Source organism: Schistocerca gregaria, chromosome X (genome assembly GCF_023897955.1).
Source record: "Schistocerca gregaria isolate iqSchGreg1 chromosome X, iqSchGreg1.2, whole genome shotgun sequence".
Taxonomy (NCBI): Eukaryota; Metazoa; Arthropoda; class Insecta; order Orthoptera; family Acrididae; genus Schistocerca; species Schistocerca gregaria.
In genome coordinates, this window is record NC_064931.1 from 418974226 (window position 1) to 418986678 (window position 12453).

At 42.3% G+C, this 12453-nt stretch overlaps 1 protein-coding gene across 2 annotated transcripts in view; it reads left to right on the plus strand.

Moving 5' to 3' along the window:
- Positions 1 to 6034: 6034 nt before the first annotated feature.
- LOC126298786 (uncharacterized) overlaps positions 6035 to 12453 on the plus strand; it is a 63742-nt gene continuing 57323 nt past the window's right edge. For both annotated transcript variants that reach the window (XM_049990247.1, XM_049990246.1), the window contains exon 1: positions 6035 to 6320. In XM_049990247.1, the coding sequence (XP_049846204.1) occupies positions 6101 to 6320 (220 nt within the window). In that variant the 5' untranslated portion in view covers positions 6035 to 6100. The remainder of the gene's footprint in view (positions 6321 to 12453) is intronic.

The window sequence follows — 12453 nt, forward strand, 5'->3', positions numbered from 1 at the left end:
CTGAGGCACCCGGATCTGCTTCAGACTGTAGTATCTGTACGTAGTTTGGGAAAGCACAACAATGCGCCCATTTCTGTAGAATGTTCAAAACACGGTCCTGTCGCACTAACTCAGGTCGCTCTGTTTGTACACGGGTTGTAGAAGGTAGGGTATATGGCTTTCTACGACTTCTGCTCAGATCCGACTTAAAGCTGCAGAAATGGCAGCAGTCGAAAGATGCATAGGGACTGACTAAAACCACGCTGGAATTTTACTAGAGCAGACTGGTACAATAAAGGTGACTCGTTTCGAGATATGAGAGGGCCAGAAATATGATATGCCATCGAGACAGAATGCGTTTCAAATACTGGCGGCGGCGAGAGGGGTTGCAAGTACCTGTTTCATACCATGCTCCTTAGCTGAATCACTTTCAAAATTCGGCAATTTTATTACGAGGGTGTACCATCTACATTCCTTCCCGTGCCATACCTCGATCTGTGAAACTAGTATATCTTTTAACATTGATACTAGAGTGCACATGTAGAATTTTTTTTTACATATGAGACGATTACATATCACTTTCTAACACACGGTGGTAGCACTCGCAAGACAAACTTATGTCACATGTCCACATATCGTTGATTTTAGGTCAGTATTATTTCGATTCACTAGCAATCTGTTATTGACTATGTATTATACTTAGTAGTAGGGGGTCCGTGATATGTTCACCTTGAGCATCAGGCTTATAAAGTACGTGTTTGTGTTCCAACATGAGCAAAGGATATGACTGTGTCCTGTTGTATGGAAGGTATGAATTTGATGTGGAGTACTGTGAAGGCAAAGGGAAGAGTGTGTCATACTATAAGGATGGTACCGATATTTCTATTTCCAGAGCCACAGCCGTCAGCAGGGTGTATTTCCAATACTTCGCTCGTTGCCGAATGTCATTCAACTGCGACTGCCATTGTGACATTTATATGTTGGTACAGGGTCTAATACTTATGAGACCAGTTTTTTCCCTAGGACGATTCTATCTATGCTTGCTTGGCTGGCAGCACCGGTGACTTGTGGCAGGAATGGTTCATGTTTCCCATTAACTGTAGGAGTGTCCAAATGCAAAGGACTGTTGGAGTGTAGGAATATAGCTGACTTAACTGTTGTCTTCTAAATGGCTGAATAGCGAACTAATAACAAGTATGTGTTGGATAGCTTTCGTGATGGTGTGGAAATTTGAGAAGATTCAATATGGACGTGTGTTTGTGCTGTACCGTTATTCCTTCCCACGCAAATTGTCGGGTTGACTGCTCCTGCACGTTTCGCGCATTTATATAGCTGATGGAAAATCGACTGTGGTGTGTGCATCTAGCATGTGGAAGACACGTTTACTGGTTCTCTAGACGTGAGAAACACCTTAGTTGAGCTTGTAAACTAACCTAAGAACATCACACACATCCATGCTTGAGGCAGGGTTCGAATATGCGACCGTAGCGGTCACGCGGATCCAGACTGAAGCGCCTAGAACCGCACGGTCACACCGGACGGCTTGAAATACAACGACTCATAGTATTTCCCTAACTGTTATTTCAAAATTAAGATGCTTGTTTTCAGTTATAGTTACTGAGTATTATTCAAGACTAATACTGTGTGTTATCTAAAACTACTCTGCATTCAAAAAGAAATAAAAATCATATATTGTACCATCGGTGTAGCTTCTCACTCAGCATGAACCAGGTGTCTTCCCATTTTACTACAGCATTCCCTCTATCACATCTCCTCATTCCTGTTTCTCTTCTTCCAGCTTACTCCACTATATTTTTTACTTTTTCTACTTCTTTCATCACTTTTGCATGGACCATTCATCAACTTCCTCTCAGGGTTGAACCCTTCTGTACTCTTACCCTACATTATTTCTTTGTACTTCGTTAACACTTGACACCGTGTTAATAAGACTGACATTTCGGAAATGCTATACACATCTAGTATTATTATTTTTGATATTATTGCTATTACTTTGCAATGCTCAAGTACTGTGGATATTGCACTGTAAATCCACTCAGGATGTCTGACCAAGTGTAAAAGACCCACTGAAGACCCTAATTTTGTCAGAAAGAATAAAAGCTTACATGAAATAAATAACATGTAGCTTATCGTCACGTAGTTCCCGCAGAATTTAAGATCTCTAAATCTGCTGACCGAGACTTTTATTTTGTGTAGGTATGTTTCCAGAATGAAGCTTCCACTCTTTGGAGAAGAATGCGAGGAAGATAAACTTTCTTGTAGACTAAATTCCTGTTACGTCGGGCCCCGAAAACATTTCTAATATTTCACCATAAATAACCTATTAGGCCATCTCATGGTTCAGCTCTTCTAAGGCAGGAAAGGCTTATTCTGAAATCAACATTAACGCAGGGCTTAAAACATTGTCCATCTGCATATACACACAGGGGTTGGCCAAAAATGTGAAAAAGCATGCATGACCATAAATGCAGGTGCTAGTAAGGCCTGCAGGTTGCTTTGTCGTATTGGTCAATGAACGGCACTTGTGCAATGTCCTCAACACGTTGCAAATGTCTGCCGTCTTCAGAACAATGATCTGTGAACTTGTGAGTACATTGTGTCGAAGCCAATTGCATTCCAACGTGGTCAAATTGTTAGTGCACGTATGATGTGTTCTTCCGTAACCAAGATGGCTGAAGTGTTTGAAGAAGCACCATATCGGAAATTTATACCGCATGTAGGGAAAGCGAAAATACATCATCTGGTAAGTCACAAAGTGAAGGAAGTGTGTATTGAATGATCGTGACAGCGGTCGCTTAAAAGGACTGTAGCGAAAAATAAGAGGACGACAGCTACAAAAGATACAACAGAATTGAATGTCGCGCTAGGGAACCCTGTCAGTGGCAAACAGCTCGAAGGACGCACCATAAACAGGGAATTTCAGGGCTAGCTAGTACACCGAGACTACACGTCAGTGATTCTAGCGGCCGTAGCAGGAAAACTTGGTGCCGAAGGCATAAAACCTGGACTGTGGAGCAAGGAAGAAACTGATTTGCCCAGATGAGTCTTGTGTGAAACTGTGTCCAACTTCTGGCCGAATTTTCTTCCCAAGATTATAATATGAAGGGGATTTTCGGTGATATAGGCAGCCGGATCGTGTTATTCCATAGGCCCCGCGCGTAATCTGGAAGATCGCACTACTATCAAGGATTACGTTATATCTGCACACCCCTCCTGATCCAGAACATTTTTTTAGCATGAAGATGAAAGGTCGCGTCATCCCTAGCCCCCCACTGTCACCTGATCTTAATATTACTGAACACTTGCGGTAAACTTTTGGGAGAAGTGTGGGTGATCGCTATCCACATTCATCAAAAATGTTCAAATGTGTGTGAATTTTTAAGGGACCAAACTGCTTAGGTCATCGATCCCCAGGCTAACACACTGCTTAAACTAATTAATGCTAAGAACAACACACAAACCCATGCCCGAGGGAGGACTGGACATCCGGCACGAGTGGTCGCACAGACCGCCCATGACGCCTCAAACAGCGCAGCCCACCTTCATCATCGTTACCTAAACTTGCCACAGTTTAGCAGGAAGAATGGTATGAGGGTCCCTTGGAAGCCATACAGGAGGTGTATTTAATCATTTAGAGACGACTGGAAGCTGTTTTGAATGACAAAGGCTTTCCTACACGGCATTAGGCGCGGTAATGCGTTTGCGATGTTTTCATATTTTTATCCACACGCTGCACATACTCCGCAAGCCACCATGTGGTGCGTGACAGAGTGTACCTAGACCCACTACCAGTCTTTCCCTTCCCTGTCCCACTGCGAGGTAAAACAACAGTCTGTATGCGTCCGTACGAGCCCTAATTTCTCTTTTCTTGTCTTTGAGGTCCTTACGCGATTTGTACGTTGGCGGCAATTGAATCGTTCTGCAGTCAGACGCAAATTCCGATTCTGCAAATTTCCTCTGTAGTGTTTCTCTAAAACAACGTTTCAGGGATTCCCATTGGATTTCAAGAAGCATTTCCAGAATATTCGCGTGTTAATCGAAACTGCCGATAACGAATCTGGCAGCACGCCTCTTAATTTGTTCGATTTCTTCCTTTAATCTGATTTGGTGGGGAGCCCAAACACTGCAGCAAAACTCAGGAATTGGTCATTTTAGTGTTTTATACGCGATCTTGTTCGTAAAGGAGCTGCACGTCCCTAAAATTCCCCTACTAAACCAGCGTCTACGATTCGCCTTGGATAGTACCTGCCTTACGTGCCCATTCCATATCACATCGCTTTGCAACGTTAAGACCATTACAGGGTTGTTTTTTCTCGCACTTGCATTAACTTAATTTTTTTACATTTACAGCTATCCATCACTCACCACACCAAACAGACATTCTGTTTAAGTCATCCTGTAACTTTCTACGGTCACGACTTTTTCGCATACTACAGAGGCCTCAGTAAACAGACGGGGATTTGCAGTTCAGCCTGACCATCGGGACATTTATTTAAAAGAAAATACGGTCGGTCGTATCACACTTTTCTGAGGCACCACTGACGACGAAATCCTTGCCTCTGATGAACACTCGCCGTCCAGGACAACGTACTGGGTTCTATTATTTAATAAGTCTCACAACTACTCACTTATCTGTGAAACTATTCAAAATGTCTAACCTCTGTTTACATCGTGGAGTAGGGCACGAGCGATGCTTTCTAAATCCATGCTGATTTGTGGACAGAAGCTTTTCTGTCTCAACAAAATTTATTTTTCGACATTGGAAGATGATCAAAAATTATGCAGCTAGCCGATGCTAAGGATTTTTGTCTGTAATTTTGCGGATCGGTTCTTTTACCTTTGATGCAGGAAAAACTCACCTGTGCATTCTTCCAGTCACTTGGGACTGGAGAGCTAAGCAAGATGCCAGTACTGAAGAGTACTGTGTGTAAAACTGACTTGAGATTCCATCTAAGCCTGTCGACATATTTGTTTTCCATTATTCCAGTTGCTTTCCAGCGCCAGGTATTTCTATGACCTCCATGCGGGAGTCTGTGCAACGGTCAAACGTTGGTCTGTCTGTACGATCCCCGTGCCTTACCCTCAAATACGCTGGTCGATCAAGATACGCAGGACAACCACTCTGGGCTTTATACAAATAGGATGTAGGCAATTGAAAACCAAATCTTTCAATTGGGCGATGAGGCACGAATGGATAGCTCAGTTGGCGTGGTATTAGGTACTTATTGCATATTCTCTAAACAAAAAAAAACTCTCAAACTTGACCTACTTTGATTTACGCACTACTCACAAGGAGGAGTGAATTCAGAGCGGGAGAGGGAAAGTTAGGGAAATGACAGCCTCGCATAGGGCCATATCTCTAGTCATTCTTCCACCGCTACATTCGTGAACAAAAGAATAGAATTGGTAGGAAGTTTAATCGATGATACAATAACAAGTACCCTCTGCTACACACTTAATGGTGATTTGCGAAGAACAGATGGAGATGTCACTGTCACATGACAATGCTTTATCGTTAAAATGGCCAGACTGCTTACTCTATCATCCACCCTGACTTCATCAGTTTGCTTCCTTAGCGATACACACACATTTCAACATTTTTTTTTTTTTTTTTTGTTCCGTCCGTCAGTCCTATATAGGCTAGTAATTGTACCATACTACGCTGCAGTGCCACAGATGTGGATAGATGTAAGTAGTGTAGGCAATCTCTTTAGCAAATATAGTGCACCTTCTAAGTGTTCTGCCAACAAAATACAGTCTTAGGTTCGCCTTCCCCCACAACATATCCTCTGTGATGGCTCCAGTTTTAGTTTTTCGTAAACGTAATCCATAGTTTTTTAATTGACTCGACAACCTTTAACTCTGGCTTTGTCAGGTAAAGATTATGGTCACTGTTTTCTTTTGTAAAGTGTTAAGCCGCATTCGCTTACTCGTTTCGAATTGGCGCCTCGCTGCGTGGAGAGCGCCGAATCCCGCCGAGCGGCGCTGCCGTCGGCAGCACTGGGACCGCGCGGCGGCACCCACACTGCTTGGCAGTATTGTGGGAGGGATCGCAGAAACCGCGCGGTGCTTCTGCCGCTATCATATTGAAGTCTTTTCGCATATGTCACACCCTATGGTTGCGGTTGCGGGGCCCAGCGGCGTGAACCCACGCCGACGAAAGCTAGTCGACCAAGATGTTCCTCCTGAATTGCGCACGAAAAGGGCTAAACGAGCGCGTATTGCTCGTCGCCAGCGCCAGCAGCGTATTATTGAAGAGGAGGAAGAGTACCAACAGCTTGTACTTTTCTGGATAAGAGTCATCCAGTACTTCATCAATAAAGGTGAGTAAACCAGCAAGGCTCCGTCCACATGTACAAGCTTTACCGCGCGGCTACCTGTGCATTCCACTTTATTACGGAAAACCTTTCTGTGTTTCCGTGAAGCTCTCAGAAACTGATGAACGTCTTACATATACATGCACCTGCTGAAGATACTACTTGCGCAAAATCATTTTGCACGTTAAAGCTTGTACTTGCGGACGTGATACCGGTCATGATACGTGTGTATCAATATTTTAGTTTTGTGACTGAGCCTGTTGAATAATTACTATTATGGCTCTGTAAGATAATAGAAGAAGGCAGATAAAAATGATAAAAGTTGGATGGCGTAAAGAGTATTGCAAAATTGCATGTTATTTGAATATTCTTTTTATTCTTAATACCTTTGGTATATACATTATTAACGTTTAAACTCGTAAACTGCTCTGAACTCAAATTTCATCATGTTAACTGTTGCAATAAGTGTTTAATTGTGTTATTTGTTTTTCTCTGTTCTAAGCATTCTAGAATTCAAGAGTCTTTTTATCCAGTCTTTTTTACCTTTTGTTTACTAAGCGTCATCAGTGGTGGTTGTTGCTCATTACTCGATCTGTATACATGTTTTAAAATCGACAGATTGTCCCTTTGTTCTTGGAACAGGTAGCAGTCGAGAACTTTTGCTTGCATTTTCTCCCTTCACGATTTTTCTATTACAGGAATCCGCTTTCTCTTTGCTGCCCTCGCGTCATTTACACTTCCGTTTCGCGAAAGCTCAAGCAATTTACTATGGTTTCATCTTCTTTTCTGGACATGACTACACTGTGCTCACTACAGAACAGGTGAAACCACCATAAAAATGCCTATAATGGCAACGTGTATAACGGAAGACAAATTCAGTGCAAAGAACGAAAATGTATCAAAAGGATACCGAACCCTAAAACCAATCATGAAACGTGAAATTGCAAGCAAGTTTTTTTCTGCCGACAGCCTCAGTTAACCACAAGGGGAAAACCTGTCAACTTCAGAAGCTATAAAAAGGAGTAACTGACACCAACCGCCATTGATGATACTTTTTAAATAAAAGCGAAACGCATTTAGTATAAGACTTTCTTAAACTGCAGTATGCTTAAGACGGACAAAGTAATAACTGACTAATACATTAGCACTGTTTGAAGGGTAATGTTTTCATTTTTGACTGTAAGTTCAATTTCATCTGAAAGTAAAATTACACTCATAGATGAAAATGGTTTTCTTCAACAAGTTCTACATGTCTTCTTCGACAGCTGCTCCAGAAAATATCATCAAATACACTACGGAGGTAATTATAGCACATTTACTGTAATTATACCTGTAAACGGTGCTATTATAACGTATTGTCTACAAAAGAATGTTCAATTGAAACTGATTGCAAATTTCTTATTGCAAAGGAGAAAACTAAATAAGTCATTTGTATTGTGCTGACGCTATGTCTTGGCAGTCAGCCGCGGTGTAAACAAACGGGAGCCTTGAAATTCCGATAGGAGAGGAGCGGAGAGGGACAACGAGCCGCGCCCCCTCTCGCAGCTTACGTCTGTTTTGTGCTCGCCTGATAAAGCAGAACTGCTGGTCATGTGAGGGTCGTACGCGAACCCCATCATGGATTATTGCAAAATACGAAAAGAAATGACGAACGACACAGACGTGGATGTCGGAAGAAATTTATCCAGCTGGAGGAAGAGGGGTGAACATCAGTGAATTGCCCACATTCAAGACGTATCTTACCAAGAAAAGTAAACTCTTTAGGTGACGCAAAAAACTTCCAATCCTCCAGAAAATATAGTCAGTTATCCATTCAGTATATGAATAAAATCTCAGTACTCCAAATTCCGGGGGGAGGGGGGGAGGGCGGGGTAAGTGATCTCCTTATGAAAGCCTATCAATGAACACCACAACAAAGACCGGAATACACAAAGCACTCACTAAAGATTGCAGCGCAATTATTTGCTGACGTGGGAAGTGTCGCAAGCGTGGCACTTCGAGCTCAAATTGTACCAGTATCTTAAGCAGTCATAGATGAAAATAGCCCCACCTAAAACTGCCACGATAAACTGCCAGCATAAATGTACTATCAGATCAGAAATATCTGAACACCTATTAGTGGTCATTAATATGGCCTATGGCTACTATCGCTCCTACAGGGGTTTCCACAATTCGTGTTACACGCTTCTTTGAGGTTGTAGACGAGACGTAGTAGATCAAGTTTTACGGAAGAACCTATGTACGGAAACGTCATCCAACGACGTTATAGGGCGTCTCTGTTATAAGCACAACGGTGCTTCTAAATGTTTGTATAAACAGGATGATTCCGTGACGATGTTAGAAACTGGAATACTTGTTCAACAGAGGATGCATGTTTCAGAGTAGCGAAAATGAAGAAGTGCTCATAGATCCTCAGGTAGGCATTTTAGAGCCTATAATTACAGGACATTCTTTCCTGGTTTTAGTCCATACTACCACCACTGAAAGTTGCCTGCCTTACGGTCTTAGGAACAACAGAACCAGTACATGTAGTTCAATGTTGGAGGAATCACAACGATTTTCGATTATAATTTTCCAATCGTTCGTTTCTGGTAGAGGGACCCTTACCTCAGATTAATACATTTATCCATCTCTAACATCCTACAAAGTTTGTAACATCGCCACGGAATCACAATGCATATACAAACAACGCCATAGCCTGTAAATTTGACTCTCTGTAGCGTCGTTGGAAGACGTTCCCATATATGGATTCCTGTGTAAAATTGGTTGTACTAAGTCCCTTCTAGAATCTCTAGAAGTGTGTAACATGAATTGTGAAACACCTTGTATGACGGATTGAACTTTGCTTGAGACGTTATCAATCACTATTTGAAAGCCTGTGGAGAAAAGCCTGCCCACTATTCATCAAGAGTTGAAAGCATAGAACATAGTGAAGCCTGATGTTGCGATTGGGGCGAAGCCTGTGTCCTGACTCTCCCCAGAGATGTTCCATTGGGTTGATGTCGCCAATCTGAACAGGCCAGTCAGTTTCTGAAATATTGTTGTCTACAAACTATTGCCTGAAAGATGATGCTTAATGACAGAGTGCATTGTCATGCTGATACAGTCATCATCTTTGAGCTATTCCTCTACTGTATACAGTACACAATGCTGTACAATGTGTTCATCTACTTCCCAGTTATCATTTTCTTGAGCTTACTTATGCGAGCCACATCGTTATCATGAAGAACACTTCTATTCCGCCACATCATTTCTTCTGTACTTCACTGATGGTGCTAAACATGATGGCAAAAGCCGTTCTCCAAGCATTCGCCAAACCGAACCCTTCCATCGCATTGTCACAGGTTATAGCGTGATTCATCACTCCATATCATTTCTGTCTTATCATCCACTGTCTATTTGCGTAGCAATTTACAATACCTCAAATGTCGCTTATTACCGACTACAGAAATGTGTGGCTTATGAGGAGCAGCTCGACCATTGTACTCGATTTTTCTTAATTACTGACCCACAGTTACAGTGCTAGGTGCGCTGTTATTAGCACTTTGGAACTAATAAGTGATTTCTTCCTCTGATTTCATGAGATTTTTTATGACCATCCTCTGTGACTCTAGACGGTCCCTGTCTGTCAGGACATGAGAGTAGTGGAACAATGCCAGCGTCGCCCCAGTCTACATTGTTGCCAAATTTATTCAAGATGGTGGATCCCAGTTGGTGGTGGTAAATGGCATCAACATGGGAAGTTCACATTTTGGCGGAAAAATACGTCATTTGGGCTACCTCCGCTAACCTAACTCCCTCTCCTCTCCCCCTCCCCCCCCCCCTTACTGCCCCCCCCCCAGAAGATGGTGATAAGTTCAAATTCCCGCTGGACAATGCAACACACTAACCTAGAAAATAGAGAGAAAAAAGGTCACTTTGACTACCCTCACTAACCTAAGTCTTCCAACTGCCAACTCTTCCCAGTAATTGGTGGGAAAATGAGTCATCCTCTGCTGGATTGGATGGACATAAGACTTTATTTTCAGTCTTTATTTAAAGAATTTGAGGCAGTAGCTCCATCCAGTGTATTCACCATTAGCTCTGGAGTCCAACTGGACCAGTACACAGTACCACCACCAGAGGGTGCCATCGCCCTTCCTGTGATGTAATCCAAGATGGCAGTCTGGAGGGAACAATTTATGTATGGGCGGATTTGATATAGTGTATTTCTTACACTGATACAAAACTCTCACCCTGACGTGATTGAGGTCGCAGTAAATAGTCTACAGACCTGAAAACAACTCGTAAGTAATGCAGTACGCTGATGTGCAGAGACGCAGACAACTCATAATTTACGGAATAATGCAGTATACAACATACAGATGTATAAACTACTCGTAGATCAGTGAAATAATATATGTGTAACGCTTTACAGACACACTAACAGCGCTTAAGCACCCGAAAATAATGCAGTACACAAACACTCAGTGCACGTGAAAAACGCAACGTATCAGTAAAGTCTTCCAACGTGTGCATGTGCCTTGCAAGGCCAGCCGGATGCGAGCCATTGCTGTCACGCTGTTGCCGACGACAGGTGAAAGTCGAGCCTACAATTACAGTTCTTCGAGTGTTATACTGACATCACATGTCTATTTAAATAAGCGCTAAGTCAACCTGCAGGCCGTGCGTGCATGTTTACCATAGATGGCGCTAAACCTCTCTACCTATAGACGCTAATGTCACAGGTCACATTATAGAAATCTGTGCCAATTCTTCCCAGAATGACATCGACTGCTTTCTCCCTCGCAATCATAATGGTACAAACGAACTGCATCTGGCTGTGCATCCATTTACCTGCCTTGTGATGTCTCATCTTGTCTGCATAGAAATTCTTGCTCTAACAGGAGCTGTTTACGAAAATAGCTCAGAATAACACTGAATGCAATCTTCCTGATGGTCCTAATGGGGCACCCTGTCCATCACATGTTACCCTTCCTGGAAATCGATAAGTCCTAATTTCAACAAACATCTCCAAAACACAAACGTTGTCACAGCTATGTAGAGGCTACTATGTCCTAGCACAATGGATCTCTTGTGAATGGATGGAGTCTTATTGTTAGCTGTTATTGAATTTACCCGCCAAACTACTGAGGCCGCCGGTGAGTAAGCAGTGTCCACCTTTTTTTTCTGCAGACGAGAATTTAAATGGCAAAAATCTCATTTGCACATTTCTCCATAATGCATCGAAAATTAAACTCTGCAAAGAGGCCTACAAATCGTAAGATACGGAAAAACTCTTGCTCATTTACACTTATCTGCCACAGAGGATAGAAGCTTGAATATTCGAAGGTGAAAACGATCGCCAACCCGGAAATATATCACCACATGCCATGTCGATTTAGTAAACATACAATTCGAATCCTGCACCATACAAAATCGTCCCTTTTACATAATTCATATAGCTATCGACCATCAAATATTCGTACATACGAGGTGTGACAATAAAGTAATGAGACTGATGTGAAAAAAAATGTTGCTTCCCGTTTTAGTCAGGTTTGTGTCGTCTCCTTCAGAGTAGTTCCCTTCTGATTGCACTCAATTTTTCGAACGCTTCTGAAATTGATGGTAACATTTCTGGAACTCATCTTCTGTAATATCCTCCAAGACCCTCGTCAGAGCTGTTTGGACATTTTGTGTTGTTTGGAAATGGTGTCCCTTGAACGCCGTTTTGACTCTTGGAAATAGAAAAAAGTCGCACTGAGCGATATCTGGTGAATAAGGTGGCTGTGGTAGTACCGACATTTTTTTTAGGTTAAAAATTGCTGTACTGATAGAGCAGTATGGGATGGCGCATTATCATGATGCAGAATCCAATTATTAGCAATGTAGGCATGGACACAAAGAACTCTTTTATGAAGTCGTTCTAAATTTTCTTTGTAGTAATATTGGTTAACTGTTTGTCCAAGAGGCACCCACTCTTTATGAACAATTCTCTTGGAATCAAAGAAGCATACAAGCATGCATTTCACTTCTGACTTTTTTTTGGTCTGGGTGGTCCCTATGTGCACCATGGCGAGCTTGGCGTTTCGTCTGTGGATAGATCTGAAAAAATTTTCTTTCATCATCAGTGATAACATGGCTCAACAATTCTGGATTG